The sequence below is a fragment of the Cyprinodon variegatus genome, unplaced genomic scaffold, assembly GCF_000732505.1.
Source record: "Cyprinodon variegatus isolate N-32 unplaced genomic scaffold, C_variegatus-1.0 Scaffold87, whole genome shotgun sequence".
Classification (NCBI taxonomy): Eukaryota; Metazoa; Chordata; class Actinopteri; order Cyprinodontiformes; family Cyprinodontidae; genus Cyprinodon; species Cyprinodon variegatus.
In genome coordinates this window covers 118,120-139,557 of record NW_015150540.1, presented here as the reverse complement: position 1 = coordinate 139,557, position 21,438 = coordinate 118,120, and the positions used below count along the sequence as shown (strand labels likewise).

General features: G+C 36.4%; 2 protein-coding genes across 6 annotated transcripts in view; one reads left to right on the top strand and one right to left on the bottom strand.

Annotated features, from left to right (window-relative positions):
• LOC107083923 (calmodulin-binding transcription activator 1-like) overlaps positions 1-16,338 on the top strand; it is a 401,719-nt gene extending 385,381 nt beyond the window's left edge. For 4 of the 5 annotated variants that reach the window (XM_015373494.1, XM_015373495.1, XM_015373492.1 and 1 more), the window contains 9 exons: positions 918-1,393; positions 2,923-3,101; positions 4,716-4,959; positions 5,720-5,791; positions 5,881-5,901; positions 5,992-6,191; positions 6,514-6,588; positions 8,115-8,145; positions 10,177-16,338. In XM_015373494.1, the coding sequence (XP_015228980.1) occupies positions 918-1,393; positions 2,923-3,101; positions 4,716-4,959; positions 5,720-5,791; positions 5,881-5,901; positions 5,992-6,191; positions 6,514-6,588; positions 8,115-8,145; positions 10,177-10,209 (1,331 nt within the window). In that variant the 3' untranslated portion in view covers positions 10,210-16,338. The remainder of the gene's footprint in view (positions 1-917; positions 1,394-2,922; positions 3,102-4,715; positions 4,960-5,719; positions 5,792-5,880; positions 5,902-5,991; positions 6,192-6,513; positions 6,589-8,114; positions 8,146-10,176) is intronic. The other variant, XM_015373493.1, reaches the window with a different exon arrangement.
• A 306-nt stretch (positions 16,339-16,644) lies between these two features.
• On the bottom strand, positions 16,645-18,279 carry LOC107083914 (urotensin-2-like). Its single transcript, XM_015373467.1, has 4 exons — positions 18,177-18,279; positions 17,702-17,800; positions 17,499-17,539; positions 16,645-16,758 (listed from the first exon to the last, which is right to left on the bottom strand). The coding sequence occupies exons 1-4, from the start codon at positions 18,277-18,279 to the stop codon at positions 16,645-16,647; spliced, it is 357 nt and encodes a 118-aa protein (XP_015228953.1).
• Positions 18,280-21,438: the final 3,159 nt, after the last annotated feature.

Sequence of the window (21,438 nt, the reverse complement as noted above, 5' to 3'; positions counted from 1 at the left end):
AGTCCACCAGCGCAAAGTCTGTTAACGTTCCCGGTGGAATAGGGTAACGTTGCATCTTCTTGATTCACTGAATGAGAGAATTGATCCAATGGAACTGGGGATTTAGCCTCCTTAGTACATTCCATATGTGTGCTGAGTTAATCTCAGAAAAAATAAAGCTGAACTGTAAATGGTGCAGAAGTTTGTTACTCACACACCATGTACATCAGAGATAATGTTGCAGGCTTGGGACATGAAGGAATATCATTAATCTCTTTTTAGTCAACTACTGTAACCAAACTGCAAAGAATATGGCAGAACTTCACAGCAAACACTCTTAAGTGATAGACCAGCCAAGGAGGGAATAAAAGAGGAAGGGCTCAAGTTATAGAATGTTTCACAACTCAAAAGGTCTTTAGGGAATACTGTTAAGAAGACACCCATTATTGGAAAGAAGGGTAATTTGTAGTTTGTCAAGTCATTGAGGGGACATCAAAAACACGCAGAGAATGTCAATCACTCTCCCCAACAGGAAATCATCATGGATAAACACAATAATGGCAACAGTATGCTGTGGGAATGTTTTATTTTTTCAGGGACAGGGAAGCTGGTCAGAATAGATGTAGAATTAGTTTAATAACAGGGCAAATAAGTTAAAGATAACTTCAGATTATGGTTTCCTTTGGTTGTCAGCAGGATTATAAGTCTAAACAGAAAACTGGAGCTAAAATGTTGTGGTCAGAGCACTTATGTGTTAAAAAGGTCAAACAAAGCCACTCAAAGTCACATTGATATGTACATTTAAGTTTATAAAGAGAGGTCAGTGAGAAAAGGTGAAAAACATGCAGAAGTGCTTTTGCAAGACACTGTAGTTTTACTGTAAGTGAAACATGGTGTCAAAGTGTTCAGCTAATATTATCACTACTCTTTTTTTGCAGATTTAAGAAGGCCAAGATCAGAGCCTTCTAACTGCTACAGCAGTGATGGCCAAAGAGACCTCCCATTAGCTAAGAAGCATAAACCCAACCCTGAATTATTTCACAATCGGCCCGACAAGCCCATGTCTGTCCCTCTGAGCCTGGAGCAGCAACAGCTCCATAAACTGTCCTCCATCACAAAGAGTGTGTCCTCAGAAGGCCTGAGTGCAGACAAAGGTCTACCAACAGGAGGCAGCACTGGGACCACCAGATGGACGTCCAGAGAGAACTTCTCCCACAGCAGCCTGGGGAAGAAGGCTGTGGGGATCAGTGGGGGCACCAGTCTAGGAAAAGAGAAACTGGTTAACAGACTACGGCAGCGAGAGCAGCTTGGCATGCTGGTTATGGCGGACAGAGAAATGGCAGATTCAGAACTTCTATCATATCGAGAGGATCTGGAAAACCAGGACTGTCTCACTCAGATGGATAACCTGCAGGTGAGCAGGAAAAGTGTTCAACAATCGTCTTGTGACTGGCTCTAGCACAGCAGGGGCACAATTTTAAGAGATCCGTCAGCTTCTATATAGATTTATATCAGATTTGATTGGCAGCCTTGTACAGCAAATGAAACATCGACAGTGCAAACTATATTTGTTTGTACCCTCAGATAGAAATGGTTGAAAATCCTTCAAATAAACTTCATATTTTAGTGCAGAACCAAAAAAGTACCCTCCACGGAAATTAAATTTCAATTTGATTTCTAAGAAAGCATGTTAAGATATAATTGTTTTGTCAGAAATCACTGGTGGCAAAACTGTTTTTTATTCAATATTTTGTAAAACCTCAAGAACATTATTTTGACCGTCCCTCTGATATGTCTTTTTTACCATCCCAAATCTAGCTGGAAAGTTTGTTTCTGAACATTGTAGTTTTAGTCTCATCTGACAATAACCTCACGGTTTAAGTTCCAGTAGAGTTTAAACTTTGAAGGTAAGAATTGATATTTTTCCAGGAATGCCTTCCATTTGGGATATAGTTGCTGTCAATGTTTGTTATGGAAACATATTGACCCCCCAGATTCCGCTCTTGTCTTCAGTTCTCCAACTAAGTAAAGATTTTTTTTCCCTCCTTTATAATTTTGGTGAGTTTGTATGGTGTCACTAATGAGTGTTTGTCTGAGTTTGTTGGACATGGTTCCATGTTAGTGATATCTAACTTGTTTGTTTGATGAAAGTAAACAGGGCTGCTGCTCTAACACTAAACCCATATCTCCCAGACATCTGCTGTATTAACAAAGTTAATAATCAGCGCAAGTTTTCAATCTACCAGCAAATCTTTATATGGATACCTTTTTTATAAAGAAAGTTTCTTTATTTAGCCAAGTTTAATAAAGGGCAGCATCAAGTTTGCTTTTAAGTTGAAGCTCCCAAGTATGTTTGGCCCTATCTACTATATAACCATTACAAGAGTAAAAATCAAGGTTGGTTTTGTAACATAAAAAAAAAATTTAAACTCCTTTTTTCAAATTTAATTTAAATGACTTGTACTTCCAGCAGTTTAAATCATAATTCTTTATAAGTGGTGCCAACATATTTGTCAACCTATTGAAAACACAGTGAAAAGGTGCAGATGTAAATTGATTTGCTGCAAGGATTGTTTACTATCAGAGGTTGGGGCTGTATTCAGAACAGAGCCTTTTATTTGATAGGTGATCTACAACAAAACAGCTTGGCACCCTGTCAGTGACCATCACTGCATAATAAACTGGGCTTATTGATCTTCTTCAACAGCCAAGAAATTCCTTCCAGGCATCCATATCTGTCTAATTACTGCTCCAACAGATGAAGTGCTCAATGAAGTATTTTAGCCTGCAGCAGTTATTGTTATCTTGTGTCCTGCAATAACTCCCTAATATTTGTCTCAAGCCCTTACCATTATAAAAGCAAGCATAAGTAGACTGTATGCAGATATAGTTTTACCACATAGGTGATAACATCAGTCACCTTTGTTTTTCTTAAAACAATAGGTAAATATGATAACTCTGGCAGAGCAGATCATTGAAGCAACACCAGAGAGAATCAAAAGGGAGAACTTCAGCACTGCAGACTCTGGGCCCTTAGACACATCAGCAGTCAGCACCACCATGAACTGGCTAGCCAGCTACCTGGGAGATGTAGAACAGCTGCCAAGCATCATACACCTACGGTAAGGAGGACCATTGGGGAGGGAAGACAGATCTCAACAAAGTTCACACTAAGTTAAATAAGATTTTTTTTTTCTTTTTTGCCGAAACCTGTCATAGGTTTACATACTTCTTACATCCATTGTATAACCAATACAATCTTGTAGATAAGTTAAGACCACCAAAGAATATATGCATTAAATTTGAGATTGTATCCCATCTACCCATCTTGCATGTACAAACTATTCAAAATGTCAAAAACTAAACAGTCAACATAAAAAAACTGTATTGTTGTTTCACAATTTCTATTGATGTCATTTAAGGACTTTATTTCCTCTACAACTTAAAGGAAGAAAATCAATGTTAAAGTAAGAGGCAGAATGGGATTAATTGTTTGCCATAGAGAGTAGAGCAAAGTAGAGTGTAGAATGTAGAGTTAGTTTACCTAAGAGGTCATCTTAGAGGTTCTCTATGTCTGCTTTTTTGTCCCACATCAATTTTACAGATTATCAAGCAGAATTTAATTCCTCACAAAGATCAAATCCACGAATAAACAAATTGCTTTTGTATAAATTATGCTTTAATTTAAAGGTGCTATATCAAGATTTTTAAAGCCTTCCAAAAACCGCTATAGGCATTTATATGTTGAAATTTGGGCGTTTTACACAAAGGTGTACTTATTTGTTATGAAACATTAGTTCTTGTGATATTTTCTTCACCCCAAAGAAAGCTGCTTACCTTGCGACAGCCAATTTCATGACATCACCTCATAGCATTATAGCTTGATATCAATTCACTTATGCCAATTAGATTCTTTTTTATAATGAAAAAAAAAAAGTCCAAGACCTCTTGCAGTCTTAACCACATTTTCCTGACTAAGGCATTATCTAAAGCTGAAAAAGGAGTTGTTGTCACTGTGTGGATTTGATGCTAAAAAAAAAACACCTTCTCTCAGCTTCTAGCAGAAGTTGGAACAAAGCATTTTGTCGCTTCCTAATCTGAGATAGAACGGTGATGAGCACCGGTTTTTCCGGACAGAGAAATAACAGCTGCTGTTCAGAGATCAGATTTTACAAGGATTACTCAGCCCTGTAAACCATGTGTTATTCAACCAAGGTCACGAAAATGTGATCCATGGGATTTCCATTATTATAAAGTATTTCTCTATTAGTATCATGATAACCCCATGAACTTCCCAAAACAACCTTTGCTCAACAACTTTTTTCAATCTGTTTGTCTGGCTTTTTATGTGTGAATTACCTCTTTAAAAAGCCGTCCCAGCATTTCTTTAAACTTGTCTATATTTGTGACAGTCTATGTATGCTTCAGATTACAAAATGCAAATAGAAGAAATCTGTGAGGGTGCAAATACTTTTTTCAATGGGCTGGAGTTCTATAGTAAAACATGCAGAAAGCTAAACTGAAACAAAATACTTATTGAATAATCCATGTCTGAGTAATAGGAAAGGTAAAAACAATGAGATCTCAAGCTGGAAACACACTGTATTAAATTTAAACTATTATGTTAAGTTTGCAAGAACTTTAATGAATATTTTACTGCACTTTTACAAACAGCGCTTAACATTTGTAAATAAGAAAAAATAAAAAAGATTTTTTTTTTTTTACTTTTTTGATAGATCTCTGTACAATGAACCTCTGACACCATCATCTAACCCTAACCTGAGTCCTCGGGGATCTCCGCTTAGAGAGGGTCCATTGGAGAGGTCTGCTGTTCCTTCTCCGTCTGACTGGAGTGAGTTCATCAACGCCTCCAACAGTAAAGTGGAGCGAGACCTGGCCCAGCTGACTCTGTCAGATCCGGAGCAGAGAGAGCTTTACGAGGCTGCCCGATTGGTCCAAACTGCCTTCCGCAAGTACAAGGTACAGTCCTGGTGTTCAGGCCCTGAAAGCTGTCTATTCTGTAGCCCAGACTCAGAGCTACAGGCTAAGGGCTGGTATAACTGGACGGATCTGTTCTTTGGATTATAGGGATGATGGATTCACTTAAATCTGCCTATGGATTGAAGTTCAGCATATGTAATGTGCCTTATTACCTACTTTGTCTTGTGTCCTACTGTTTCTCATCATGGTTTCAATTGATTAATTTTATTCTTAATATTTGTCGAGTTTTCTGTATGTCTACTTATAAATGTATTATACTATTATGACAAAAAAACAAAAATATGTCCCTGTGGTTCCAGCATGGGAAGGATGGCTTGAGCAGAGCATGGCCTTGCTTAGGGGAGCTGCACTGACCCCGTATCCCTGCATTACTTAGACACATCTATGAAGCAAATGAGCTCCCACTTTGTCTTTGTCTTCTTTCTCATTGCCCAGTCCCTTCCTGAACTTCTTACCCACCTCTGAGATACTTTCAATAAGTTTAATTATCACAAACTGTTCACTGTCGTCCACAGTTGCCTTTAGCCCATCTGCCAGCTGATTCTGAAGTGGCTCTCTGTTGGGCAGCAGCTCACTTCCTCCACTGTTTGACAGGTGGTCTGTCCACAAAGGGTGCTTCTTTTTCTGAGGCCGATTCATGTGCTAACCCTGACAACACCTCAGCAACCTACAAGTATCCCTTGTGGCCGTCAGGACTCCTATTGTAACTTTTTATCTGTCCCATTCTACTTCCCAACAGGGACGGCCGCTCCGAGAGCAACAGGAAGTAGCTGCTGCTGTTATACAACGTTGCTACAAGAAATACAAACAGGTAGGTCAACAATAACCACAAAAATAGTTCCCTGCTTTAAGGCATTTATAGAGCAACATTCGAAATGTGTCTTTTTTTCCATTTACAAGCTAACATGGATAGCCCTAAAGGTAAATGTTTTGGTCACGTTCTTGTCCAGCATGAAGTCAAAGCAATTTCATCTAAAACAACATGACATATTGATGTTTTCTTGTTCTCAGTATGCACTTTATAAGAAGATGACGCAGGCCGCCATCCTTATCCAGAGTAAATTTCGCAGCTACCACGAACAGAAGAAGTTCCAGCAGAGCAGGAGGGCGGCTGTGCTAATTCAGCAATACTACCGCAGCTACAAGGAGTTTGGCAAGCTGAAGCCCCATCACCGTGGGGCCGCTGCTGCCCTGGTACAGCACAAACTGAGGTAAACACCGTAGTACAGGGGGTATTTGGACCAAATAATAGGATAAATTACTTCTGGTAGAGACTGCAGGCTGAAGGAGGAACTACTTCATCTTGCTGCATACTGATAAAGTGACAGTTAAATTAGGAGGCTTGTCTGCAGGACTGAAAAATGTTGGTTGTCTTGGGTCATTTATCAAAAAGAAAATCATTAGCAAAATAAGTTTGAGAGATGATTCGTTCTCTGTTGGCCTATTAAATACTTTGTGATTCAGAATACACCCTGTGATTTCTTTTTTTTTGCCGAAGGATAAATTAACTTTAGGGTTTTGGCTGTTTCACAGAGGGAGTCTGCTCACGAAGAGGCAGGATCAGGCTGCCAGGAAGATTATGAGGTTCCTACGACGCTGCCGCCACAGGTAGGTCCAAACACAGAGCCAACACTAAGCTTACACTCTGCATCAAGTGCCTTTCAAAAGTATTTATACCACTTGAATCCTTTCGTAGTTTACCAAGCTACAAACATCATCTTCACTGTATTTATTGGGATTTTATCTGATACAAGACTAAGTATCAGAGTCTGTGGAGGGCATTAATGTTCACCCAGAGCAGCCAAGAGACCTGGAGGAGCTGCTGAGATCCAGTTAACAACTGGACAAGTTTTAAAGACAGTGGCAGGTAGACTGTCATTGTTAAAGGAAAACTATCAGAAGTTAAGTTTATAATTTGCAAGGAGTAATATTGGGACTAAACAAATGAAGAAGCTTTGGTTATTTTTTACACAAAAATGAAACTAAATTGTCTTCTTGCCATGCTACCTGTGAGATGAGGAACACAACACATTTCCCACCATTCATCATCTTAGTATGGAAAAAAAAGGAAATAATTATGAACCTAAATTAGGAGAAATCCAGGTATAAAAGTTGATGCAGCAAAATTCCTGAGATGGGGTATAGGATCACCACAGACATACAGAGAGAAAGGGTGTGGTGGCCTAGTGGTTAGGGCATTGTGCATGGGTCCCAGAGGATCTGAGTTCAAACCCCACTCCCATAGACTGCCAGCCTGGGTCCCTGAGCAAGACCCTTTACCCCACACTGCTCAATAGTATATTTACACTGGCACAATGGCAGCCACTACTCCCCAAGAGGACAGGTTAAATGCAGAGAGTTCATTTCATTGCTTTGTACTTGTGACAATAACAGCAAAGTTGAATTCTTCTTAAGAAAATCCAATCAAATATTTTGATCTAATTTAGAATCTGACACAAGACTTAAAAGTCTTCATGGTTACTTTCCATTTAACCTGATTGGACAAAAACTCCCCTGTGCATCATGTCATGGCAGTGAATTATGTAAAAAAAAAAAAAAAAAAAAACCTATATTTTATATTTTTTATAAATTCTTGTTTTCATTTCCCACTATACTTCTGAACTTCTTAGTCTTTATCACTTTAAGTCCCAATAAAAGCATTGAAGTTTGTGGTTTTAAGGTGACAAACTGAAAATGCTTGAAAGAATATGAATTATTTTCCATGCACCAAAAAAAAAACAAAAAACAAAGCATCTTTTTACTGGATCATGCCTTATGAATTAAGTTTGTATTTAAATCATCAATAAGCCACAGTATGATTAGCTGTACAAAACAGCAGCAAGTACACCCCTGTCTAATATCACTTAACTTTAAATCATTTCCTACTTTGGTGATATTGCACAGTGGCGTTCCTTCACCCACTGTATGCTGCTCTAACCGGATAATCTTATCCATCTCTTTGTTCTGTTGCTTAGCGTGTTAGATTTAGTATTTCTTTATCCTCTTGAGAACAATAATAGGAAATACCCCCAACCCTAAGCTCCACCTTCCGCCCTCTGCTGTCCTCGCCCCTCCTTCACAGTGCTTACTGTGTGCTAATAGCTGTCTGGTATTGTTTTGCTGTTTATGCCAAGCCCCTTGATGGACCATAGACTGTTCAAGCGGGTGAGTGCAGCCTCAGCAACTCAGTTCGTGACTCCCTTCCTCTCTTGCTCTTTGTCTCTGTCTCTCTCTATCTATCTCTCACCTGTTTATTCTGTAAAACCTTTTCTTCCTAAACATCTGTTATGTTTTACTCTCGCTCTTTAATAAAACTCTTATCTCCCTCTGAAGTTTTTTCTTGGGAAGTCTACCCTTTTTATCCTCTCTTATGGTCTCTTCTCTCCCTCCCAGTCTTTTCCATTTCCCATCACTTTTGCTTGATGCTTGCTTGCATGAAGGCTGCCGACTGGAGCCACAGGTGGACTGAGAGGCTCAGACATAGATCAGAGCCTTCCCTAACTAACAAAATGCTTATGAATGACAATGTCACTGCAACACCTACCAGAGACTTGCCTTATGCTCTTTTTTTCTGTCTTTCTCTCCTCAAAAATTTGCACTTTCTTATTTGTTTGTTTTCTTTTCTTTTTTAATTTAGCTTTCTGTGTTTTTGCAAATTGCAAGTTTTACGTTATAGGAAGCCTTTTCTTAAATCTGTTTTATCCTTCTGCATGTCAAGTGGTGACAACTATAGGTCTTGCATTTCTACTTTTAGGCATGCTATGAACCTGCTGTTTCTCTAGTAGTCCTCTCTCTGGCTGGCTGGCTGACTGACTGACTGTATGCTCTGTTTGAAGCCACTCGACTGACTGCGAGGGGAACTGTTACCCCTTCAATTTCTGCTTTCTGTCAAGCAGTTCATTGAAATTTATCAAAATTAAGACAGCTCCATTATAAGGTACTCTTTATAAAGTATAATAAAAGGGGTTGGAGAATAAACGTCACATGTTTCAATGATCTCACAAACATAATCCCATTTTCTGTTGGTGTGCGAGCTCACATTTCTTCAGTGTGTTGTTGCATTTATCTTTTGTTAAGAATAATAAAGCAGGGTAGACTCTATTAGCTTTTATTGAGAGGTACAGGTGCATTTGTTATTTATCTTAGGTTGAATGTGTTTTGCTTGTGCACTCAGAAAACTTTCTTCATATCCCTTTAGTTTTTTTTTTGTAACAGTCTGTATCTTTTTAGACTTTTTTAATGGACTAACATAAAGTAGTGGCTTAAAGACAGTGATAAATGGTTCACATTTCTCACACACAAAAAAACCCCCACAAATGATTATTGTATGCATTTACATTCATGCCCCTTTACTCTGGTACAGCTAATTAAAAACCAGTGCAATTGTCTGTCGCCTAAGTGAAAACCTTTCTTTTTTTAGATAGTCTGCTAGTGTGTCATTTAATTACTATAAATACAGACACTCTGTGAAGGTCTCAGAGGTAATTTTTGTTTTGAATAATAGTAAACAAAAAGCATGATAAAGAACAATGAAAACAATAGAGACGCTTGAGAGTGATGGGGAAGACAGGTAGAGTTAAATACACTGAAATCCCTGAAGAAAAGTTGTTAGTAGCTTAAAAACATTTGATTCTAGGGTTTTACCCCTTCCAGGAGAGCAGTGACCCAACATAACACAGCTGAATTGTAATGGTTTGAATAAAACTACAGTAACACTTTCAGCATAATATCTAAATCCAGTTCAAATCCAGTTGTACAAATGCTGCTGTTTAGAGACGCTTCTTGTGTTTTCTGTCACATTAGATCCCAGTTATAAACGTGAAACTTTACAATTTAAGAAAGAATTAAAAGAGGTATAGAATATGTTTGTTTTTTTCTTTAAAATAATTATAGCAATAGGCTGCATTTACAAAATAACAAGAATGATTGCAAGAAGAAGAGTGGTCAACTGACGTTTAAAGACATAGCTTACGTTCTAGGTTATGTTTTAGTTCAAACGTTAGTTTAGCAATGATCTTTACTTTTTAAGGGTTTGCTGGTTTTCTTTCCCCTGAAAGAAAGTATCTCCTGATGACCTGAGCTTCTGTTTTTTTCAGTTACAAGTCAGGTGTTTGACTTATCTATGGATGTCTACTGATTATTTTCTCTCTATTTACCTCTTACATTAATTTATCATAATCCCTCTCTGTGTTCCAGGGTGAAAGAATTGAAAAAGGCCAGGGAACATGAGACGCCTCAGAAGAGCTCCCTTGCGATGTGACATCACTCCCCCTGCCTCCTCTTTTCTTTTTTGTTTGTACCTGAGACATTTTACAAGAGAACAGAACAAGAAAAGGAAAAAAAAAAGAAAAACATCAGTTCAAGCACTGCTGTTATTATTACTACTAAAGCAGTGTTACAGGTTCGACTACTATTACATTGTACAACAGCAATTTTTCTTTTTCAACATGTGTATTCTTTCCACTGACTTGGGGACTTCTGCAGAATTATAAACTGAAAGAACAGGGGCAACGGGTGCAGAACATTGGCTTCATGGCATTTTTTGCACTTTTCCATGGACTGGTTTTCTGTGTTTTGTTTTGTTTTTTTTTAAGCTAGGAAGAAGTTTTGGACAGCGATGAGAGATGACGGAGGACAGGTGGTCGGTCAAACAAGAGGACCTCAAAAGATGAAAGTTAGGGCTGTTGCAGCAAATCTTTAAGGACAAGGAGACCATGCAGAAACACTCTGGGCTCTTACTGTATTTCATCTTATTTTTTTAGTTTTTTTATGGCCACACATCACTCAAAGACAGATTTTTTTACCATACTGACATGTCTATTTTAACCCACTGCTGGCAATTTAACAATATCCGTTATAGCTTAGCGTTCTTTCCAGTCCTGCTTTACTCTACCCGTCCAGTCTGCCCATCCGGGTGGAGCTACAATTGAATGTAGTGGGGTTTAAACATTCATACTGAAGATGATTGGGGATTAAAAACATTTTCTTTTAAAAAGATACTATGCTTTATTGTATATATATAGTCCCTTTATTACTTGAATTTGTTTCATATTGTCCAATGTATTCCTTCCATCATGTCTAATGTATTGGTGAGCTGTATCTTCAGGCTATATGTTGTTAAAACCTACCAAGAAAATAATGCATGACTTCTAGACAAAAAAAGTCTTTGCTTGTGTGATTATAGTCTAGTCTTTTGGTCTTTCTTCTGTTTATCCTTTTTTTTCTACCCTCATAAGAGCCATTCTTATTTCTGCAATTAATCTCTATGTTCTCCCAGGTAACTTGTTTGTTTCATGTTTGTCTCTCTACATGAGGAAAGCACCTCCTTATTCTGTGTTGTAACCCGTTTGGCCATGCAGGTTATCATTGTTCTTTTAAGTTGAACTCCGGAGCCTCTGCAGGCTTTAGAGGGGAAGATCACATACATTGCCTTGACATCTTAGAGATTCCCTGTGGGGTCCCTAAGTTTGTCCCAAAATAGGGGTTTGACAAATCCATATTTTTTGACAATTGAGTGATTTTCTGTATATAAAAGAAGGCTGCAAGTATGTAGGGGAAAAAATAAACATGTTCCCTTACAGGGATTGTATTTTAGAAATATATTATTTTATTCATTAAAAATGGGTCAAAAACAGGTACAAGACAAAAACAGAATATTTGTATAGTTTTGTTTGAATGCTGAAGAAGTATGGTTCTATTGTTTGTATATAGTGTAAATATCTGGGATAAAGATGAGCTAAGTGCATGAAAATTATGAACAGAGCTAAAAGGGGGGAGGAAACTAAAGCAGTAGTGGCTATGCTCTGTAAAATTAAAAACTATTTCACTATTAGAGTATTTTAATTTATTTTGATTGTTCCGGAGACAAACATTTTGCTAAAGCATGATATTATTGCATATGAAAAAGTAAAAAAAAAATAATGTATTTAGTGTTAGGAGAGGTCTTTAAAAGTTATCTTAAACCCACTATAGTTACTTTCATTTTTTTTTCATAATCTGTTAAGTTTAGGCTCCCAAGAAACTTTTGCCAACGGTGCCAAGGTTTACGATTGCTATGAAGCTTAAGAATTTATTTAAGTTCATTTTTGCAGAACAGATAATCATACAGTGAAATACACTCTAAGGAATGAAAACCATAATATCACAACTGGCTGAGGATTGAAGAAACAAGAACTTGCAAAGGGACTCATTTTCAAACGGAGGGCCTTTTAGTTTAGTAAGTTTAATGCTTTTCTGCCATCTGTATATGTAGAGCATTTGTTCATCTCCTAATATACCATATCAAATACGTATGTACTTCATTTTCATCAGTTAAAAAAAGAATGTGATGATTATTGCGGTATCGTGTTCGAACTTAAAGATTGTAAATGGAAGCCTTGTTTATTTTGATCCCAAAAACCAATCCCGGCGGTATTGCTCCCTATCACTCAACCAGATAGAATTCATCATCTCAGCTGTGCAAGCTGGTGCACCAAGCCTTGATTCAAAACTCATAGATTGACATTCATAAAATTATGGCAGTATTTATTAGGATTGACATGATGCATAGCATGTGTGTAAAAGATTTTATTTATTTTTTTTCCAGTAATGTTTGGCAAAATCATATCTGGTATTCTGCAGTGTGATTTTGGTCTCTGTGATGTTAAAAATAAATTGGGACCATGATGAATATAATTTCCAATGTTCAATATTATGCACATTGTGCCGAATTGAATGCTGAAACAGAATCAAAAGTCAATTTGAGTTCATATTTGCCCATTCTTTCAGATTCAGGCCAGAGCTCCATCTAGGAAATCTTAAGAAAAGGCATCCAGTCTTTTTACAGTACTGTACTTTCAGTGATGTGTAAGGTTGTTTTTGTGCAACTCATACAATTTGTAAATCAGGTAAAGAAATTCTTTTTGTTCTTCTCATTATACGGTACTAATATTCTTACAGAGGGTTTTAAGAAGATTTTAACCAGGACTGACTGCTTTATTTGAAAGAAAAGATTGTTTAACAATCCTTAGTCCAAAAATAAAGAGAATCGATTCAAGGTCTATTTAAGCTTTTATGCATGTAGAAGTCAGCAGGTTCCTGTTTGAAATTCCATAAGTTTATTCAATATTCCTGTAGGTCTCTTGGAGGCCCATGATTATTTGAAGCCTTGAAAAAACCTATCAGAGTGAAATGACAGTTCCTCCCTTTTTGATCACTGCCCTCATAGTGCCATTTTTTATACTCAGCTGTGCTCAAATTATTCATACCAGTGACAGATTAGGTGAAAAGTAATCTTCTAAGTTTTAATAACATGCTTCTTATAACTGGAAGTAATAAATCATCAGGCAACCAGTAAAACATGCAAAAAGCTGATCCGCTGTAATATGATCTATCTGATATTCAAAATAAAGAGTAATCAACTAACCTAACAGTTTGTGGGAGGAATTTGGAGTATCAGGAGAGAATCCATGCATGCTTGGGCTAAAGATGCAGATAACATCCAGAAAATCCCAAACCTATAGCTAAAAGCGCCCTAATATTGCTGCAGTATAACATTGCTAACAAGCTTGGCATTGCATGGGCAGCCTACACTTAAAACACTGTAAGATGCTACGAATTATTTTTAATATTACCCTACTTGATAAATTTATACAATGGGATAATTTCAACGGGAACATCTCAATATTTTTTTGTTTTGTTTTACCTTTCTGCAAATCGTGGCCTTTGCTAAAAGACAAAGGTAGCCAAAATGTTACAGAAGTCCTTTACTTTAGGTTAATTCGATTACCTAGAACCCATGGCGTATGTTATTTCAAGGTTACAAGGATCCAGACCCAGGTGTTAGATCTTGTTTTACTCATGATGTCAGATTTTGTTGTTTTTCAGTTGAATGTTACTGGATATGAGTCACGTTAGAGGTGGGAAAAGATTAGAAATTATATAGCATGGTCAAAATCTTTCACGTCACTCCACCCTGACATTTTAACTGGTTTGTAAAATGTATGATCCACTGTATAAAAAAAATATATATATATATTAAAAAAGACACAACAAAAACACTAGAGTTGAATGACCGGTGGTGAATGGTACATGAATGTGTTTTTCTGAATGCACACCTGCAAAATAAACTGTTGAAGGTGCTCATTTAATACTAGGGCAGCACTGGAAGATCCCATACATGTCCATGAAAAGTCAATAAGCTAAAATGACTGTAAAATATTGTGTGTAAATTATAGCAGTTGTGTATCTTACACTGGACAATATCAAAACAACATGGGGTGCTTAGAAAAAAAGGAACTTTTGGGTGCCTATTGGCTGCTGTCTAATTCTTATTTCATGAAATAGTTCTGCCAGAAAGTGTACTCTGTATCCAAACATGTGAAAATTCAGCCAAGTGCCACAGAAAACCTGATTTTCATTTATTTATATATTTATTTAAGTATGTATTTATTTTTTATTTATTTTTTTAGGATAGGTAGATAGCTAGATATCTTTGATTTTATGTCCTGGATGGACTGGATGTTGTATTTTTATTTTCCAAGTCACCTGGTGCGTTTACCTTATTTGCAGTGTTTATGTAGAAAGTGCCTATTCATGTCCTCTTAACACCAGTTGCAGAATGCATTCAGTGTACCTGAGGGAGTATGTGACACGATCACCAACATTGTACCTTTACACTCACTCCCCTGCACATTAGAATTAGAGCTCTCCAGCCTGTCCATGCTATTTCTTTATTTTCATTTTCCCTGCTTCTTCCATTTTCTACTGTAACAGCTTGACTTTTTTAGCTTCACCATGATCAGGGTTTGCTGCCTTGCGCTCATCATCTAGCTTGTGGTTAGAATGCATAGCCAATGCTATGTTTGGGGACAAAGTGGGAGATGGATTTTTAATGTTTGCATGGTAAACTAGTTAACTGGGTGACAGAGCTGTAACTATAGCATGCTTATTTTTTTTGGACTGATGGTCAGATAGACTTGTTGGAGACATGATGTTTGCAAAACAGTTAGCAGCTGGTTTAGAGCATCACAGAAGGGAGACTGTGACTGAAGGAGGGGGGAACCTGCAAATTAAGGCAATGATCAGTACTCTGTAGCTACTGATGTTTTTGTGAGCATGAGGACACAGTTATATTTCACAACAAGTTTCTTAAATGTTTCCTTTGCTTTTTATTCTTCATTTTTACTGAGTCAGTGTACCACCAAATTCACTTTTAGGATAAATGGAAACGTAAGCATTTAGTGTTGGTTAACCTCCCTTTTGTATTTTACTCAGGGTGCCAAAATGGGGAGGAGGAAACATAGCAGGACATATGTTTTACATCAGAAGAAGCTGAAAAAAACTAAATAAAGTAAATGGAAATAATGATTTCCTTAAAAAAAATCCTGAAAGTGAATTAATCAAATGAATTTCCTCTCAGTGACCTTAAATAGGTGGAAACCTGAAATAGAGTCTATTCGTATGCGGCTCTTTGAATTGAATGATTTGTTTTCTTAAAAAGATGCACTCTTCTTTATGTCTTTCATTTATATAAGCGCAAAATCTAGAGGGTATTAAATAATTAAAGTCATACAATGACAACTGCAACTATAAATCTTGTTTTTACTGCCATTTCTCAGTGAGACAATAGGCACACTTGTTTAACATTTATCAGTTTTAAGATGTTCTGCGAATTGACCTGAGAATCTGCCTTTCCTCCTCTTCTTTTTTTCCAAAGCACCCAAACCACAGAAAGGTAGGCACATTGGGGCAACAGAACAGAAACCACTTTTGCAGAATGATCCACGTGTAGAAATGGAGCAATAAAGAAACTAATTTGTGGAGCCCTACAGGCCTAGCAAAGTTTAAAATGACGGGGACACGTGTTGTTAACTTACTCTTTATGCAAATGCCAGTATTGCAAGACAAGCATTCAGTAGTTTATTGACAGCAATTATATGGCACCCTTTACGGAATTGCACGTTTTCATCAATTTCAAACTGAAGAGAAGAAAAAAAGGCCCTGCTTTGATAGAAAGTCTTGGGTCCTCGACACTTTGCATGTGAACTAGTGTTAGATCTCTTTTCCTCTCCTCTATAGCTGTCTTTCTCTCTGTCTTTCCCTGTTATGTGATCCAAGTTTTCTCTGCTCCCCACCCTTAAAAAATGTCCATCTGCTCTCAGTTCTCCTAATGTGTTACGCTTTCCTCCTTTTTCTCCCCTTTTCTTGTTTGTAAGTTTTATTTTTGTAATTGTGCATGTACAAGCGTCACTGACTCAATGGATATGTTTAAAAAAAATGAGATTTCTGCTGCTGAAGCCATGCAAAACATTTTGAATTGCCCTTAAAATATGGAAGATGTTTTCTGAATGCTTTATATTCTTTCTGCTGTAAAATAATAAAAAAAGGAAAAAATGAAGAAAACTTGAGATCCTATTTTCCTATCCGTTTTTGCTTCGTCCTTCACTTTTATTGTCATTTTCCCAAAGTGTTACACAACAACAAACAGTCATGTTTACTTTTTTTTTTTATTCTTTATAACATTTGATTTTTGCATCTAAAATTATGTTTTAATATGTACAGTTTAAAAGTTTAGAAGTAAATCCTCCAGTAAATTAATTGAAAAGCTTAGATTGGCTAAATTAAAGTGTAAGTGTGATAGCTGAAAGTCAACTGTAATGCATGCATGGTGCTATATGTTAGCTTCTAGACACAGTACTTCCAGAAACACTCAGAATTTCCATTTCTCTTCCTGAGCTGCTTCCGGATGCTCAGCAGATGGCTGTAAGGTTTCAAAAGACTTTGTTTGTCCAGTAAGACCTGAAAGCAAGAAAATAATGGTTATATACCAATAGTACCATGCCTAATATATGGATGTATCACAGTTTTCATTTACAGTTACGACATAGTGGGTTGTATTTATACCTAATATTTATCACTTATCCATCAGGAATGTCCATATATTATACAGAGATTTCATGTGATAGATAAAGACATAATGATGCAGACTAGTAATGGGCACAGAAAAGGATAAGTGCTTTAAAAATGTTTTGCTAGAATAACATTTCCAAAACGCGTGGCTCGTATTTGCATTCATGCCCCTCTAATACTTAACCAAAACAATTGCCTTTAGTAGATTCCTTCTATGTTAGTTTCAACATAAGTTTTAGTCAAATTTAAACTTGAAAGGTATGTTTTCAATTGACAAAATGTACAATGTTTTTCTAATCTAACGCATGATCCCAACGAGGAGTGATGGTGGTGGAGCACCATGATTAGAGAATGTTTTTTTTAAGGATCAAAGTGTAGTCCTTTGTTTGACTGGCCAAATCCATGCGTCTATTCTAACTGAGTAACTCTGAAATTTGGCACAGGGAAGAAGGGAAATCTACAAATGTTGGGTTGACCCAATATTTCTATGTATCGTGTATCATTTTCCTTTCACCTTATATTATTGCACTTTTTGTTGGTCTGCCAAAAAAAAAAAAAAAATCAGAGCAAAATGCAATTTAGCTGATAATTTTTTAGTATTTTTGGAATAAATGTTTAAAATTACGCACCTCTCTTTTGAGACCTCTTGGCAGCAGACTCGTCCTGATACCTGAGGAATAGAATCGTAACTGATTTAAAACTACTCAAGTTATCCAAAGCCTTGTAATTTGCCTCTGCAACATTATCTTGCCAGACATATTTTTCTTTAAAGGAAATATTTAGATTTTCACATTTCTGCATCTCTAATACAAGTTTTAAAAGCACTCCTTACCATCTCTGGTAAGTTCCCCGGATAAAAAACTGGAATACGTTTGCTCAGGAAGAGAGTCGTCATCCAACGTGCCGATAACTCGATCCTCCACTGATGCAGAAGCCAAAAAAATATGTATTATTTAATAATAATTAAAGGAAACATCAAAAAAGAGGCTTAAATATATTAAAAAATATAATTTTCACAAACTATTACTGTACATTGACCTCTAACCAACAGACATTTAACTACATTAGTAGAAAGACCCACATTTATCACCAGCTAGTAGAACCTCTGTATGAACTTTAGCAGAAAAATCACTGCTGAGCATTGCAGCACTCAGGTAATTACTCTATGGCCCCAGGTTAAGACTGTGCTATCATTAATCTTTAGAAATTAAATTGTATGACTGAAAGGACTAATTACCGATATCCTAATTGATGGATTATTTTTCGTAAAAACTCTAATAGAGATAATATTCTCTTCTTCTTACCTGGTACTGAATAAGGTATTTCAGCAGATTCTGTGATGGGATGGGCCAGCAGGCGGCCAGAGGCAACAAGCACAATGGCCCAGGAGAAGAGATGGCTCCGCTTCATCACTGTCAGATGCTGTTGTGAGGAGTAGTTCTGATTTGCACGAAGGTCCTGTGGTGAAGACTTCTAAAAGCTCAGCGGCCCCAGCTGTTTTATGTACTTCAAGTTGGAGTCCACTTTGAGACGTGCACGCCTTTTTTTATTGAAACAGCCATCAGCAGTAGGCAGAGTAGCAGAGTCCCATCCATTGTCGATGCTGTAAATCAGCAGGGAGAATCTGGTGAATTACGGGCTTAATAAAAAGACATTTCGCTGGTCTGTGTTCCAAGGCACCAGTTCTTTTTTTAGCAGCTCTTTGGTTTGATTAACCAATTTTCCAGAGTTTATAAATGTTATTAAAGCAAGATGGTAGACTGTCACGTCAACAACATTGGAGGGCAGCAGGTGGCATACAAACAGTGCAGACCAATCACTTCTATTTTTATGCTGCCACTTTGTTAAATTCTCAGGTCATGTAACTTGTCTTCGCCTAAATCTTATTGCATACAAAGCAGAGAGAGATTCTAATAAACCAAAGTAATGACTTTATCAGAGGTTCAGGGCAGGCTTAAATGATCATAAGCCTTTTTCTATGAGCTGTCTGACATTTGAAATCAATTTAAAGCAGCAGGAAATTTTTCACAGGTCACTGAATTAAATTGATTGATCGACAAAATGTAGATCCTCGGTAAGGCAGGGTGATGTTCTGCTCGCTCTGTGCTTCCCCCTCCTCTTAGTCATGCAACAAACCAAAATTTATGAGTCCATCCAATATGGCTGGATCGTGTAATAGAAGCTTTATTAGTGGTCAGAAATCTGAAAAGCAGCTATTTAAAAGTTACATTTCCCACCTGTGCTTCAAATATTTATCAGCGACACAAATTACGCCTTTGAACTCTCATATAATAATGTGTAACTATGGAAAGTTACACATCAGTTGTGCTACAATTACTGTTCGCTGGTTAAATGTCAACTCTCACAAAAAACATCTCACTCATACAATCTACTGTTTATCGAAAAAAAAACCTCAATGTTCTTAAATCCTTTAAATTAAATAATATAAATAAAGCTCTACTTTTTGATTTCTCAGTTTTAGTTGCAATAATTTAGATGTATCTTAAAACTGTTGATATATGAAGCTTGATCCTGTGCAAAACAGTTTACTAATGAATAATAAATGTAGAAGGAGCTGAAAGAGAAAATGATTAAAATGATACTATGAAGGCAGCCATGTGTAAGACATGTTTTTTTTTTATAAAGGTGCAAGAAAATCCCAAGTGATTTATATGAAAAAAAAAAAAAAAACATGCCTTCAATGATAGGGTTGTCCTTGTTTGTTTGTTGCTTTTTTGTATCTATCTTATATTTTTGTGCCTGTCTATTTTGGTATCAGACACTCTTTCTGAAGGAAATAAATTAAGTTGCTGTGGCACTGTTAGGGCAGGTTGATTTGATGACTTAAGAAAGATTTAATTAAAATTCATACATGAAAAACACCTTACTAGACCACCTTAATTTCTTCAATTTCATGTTCAAAATATATATTGCCTGGAGTGAACCATGCACAAAAAATGGAAAAAGACAAGGTCTAATAATGTGTTCCATGACTGAAATTATGACATTCACTTTCACTTCAGCAAAGATAGATAAAATATTATAGCTGCTGAAGATAACATGTATAGTATAGCTAGTTAACTTTAAGTAGTAAAAATATGCAGGTATTATACTTCTGAAGATATGAAAAATTCTAGAAAATGAGAACCATTTTCCATTTTGACTGCAGGTTATCACAAAAATAGACAGAAACAATGGTTAAAATCACAAGATAGAAATAATTTTTTTCCTATAAAAAATTAATTGTTTTTGACAACTGCTTGCAAATACTTTCATAATTATTGTGCCCCTCCAATGTGGTTAAAAATCCATAGCCCTCTAAGCATATTACAAATTAAAGTTTAGCCTGCGATAGAATGCTTTCACAGCAATACAACAGAAGGATAAAATTTATTCCAGTTTAACAAATAAATTCTGCATAGAAAAAAACACAAGAAGGTTTGACAGATTTCTAAAGAAAGATTTTTTTTTTAAAATAATTATTAATCAAGGCTTTTCCCTTTTTTTTGTTCGTCGGTATTACAATGGAATGGGATCAAATTTCCGTCAAAAAAATAGATGTTAAATGGGAAATAATATGGTTAGATTTGACAACACAACCTAAAATGATCTAAGTGTACTAGTTAAATCACAACTTTTGGTATTTGCTTACATTTGGTATTGAACACCAGGACAATTTTATCATTTATCATATGTATTTAAATGTATTCATATGGATTATCATATGTATTTATTTATGTATTTTTCCATTTGCAGACGCAATTATCTGTTGAACTCAAAAGCTTGTTGAATGTAACCACCAGAGGGCGACATTTTATTTAGGAAACTAAAGTAAATATCCAGTAGTTCCAATGCGGAAGAACTGATTATTTTACTGATCAGCCGTTTGTTTCTCATCCTTTTATATCCAAGTTTAAAACCGCGAATGTGGTCTAATACCTTATAGACCCCAAATGATCAAAAATAGTAACCAGGGTGCAAATACAACTGTGTAGCCATGTAATCTGCATATCTTTGTTTTAAACCAAATTTCTCTATAGGTCTGAGTCTGATCTGTATATTTCTATTTTAAACCAAACGTCATTCTTTAACTGATAAACTTGATGATTAAAACATTTAAAAGATTGATTTTCAAAAGTTTTATATTTATAGGTTTTGTCAGATGAGATTCACCTGTACAGGCCTGACTCACATGACCTGTAATCAGGGGCGGAGCTAGATGGGGGGCCAGGGGCCACCCTTAGCCAATCATGGCCACCCCTTTTCATATATTAACAATTACTTGACAACAATAACACTATGGTTAATTATGCACATCAATATACTAACATTAAAGATGATAATTACAGATTTCAAGCAGAAATAAATTTTGTTTTTTATGGGGTAAAGAGAAAAGTAATCTAGGAGTCTTCAGTGAAATAAATAACTATTTTAATAAAAAGTTATTAAATAATCAATTTATGTAGATATTATTGCTTGTAAATATCAATTTTATGCAGAATGATTACTGATAAAGGTATGTAAGTAGTGACAATGGAAAAGATGTTCACCCAAAACTGAAACCTGAAA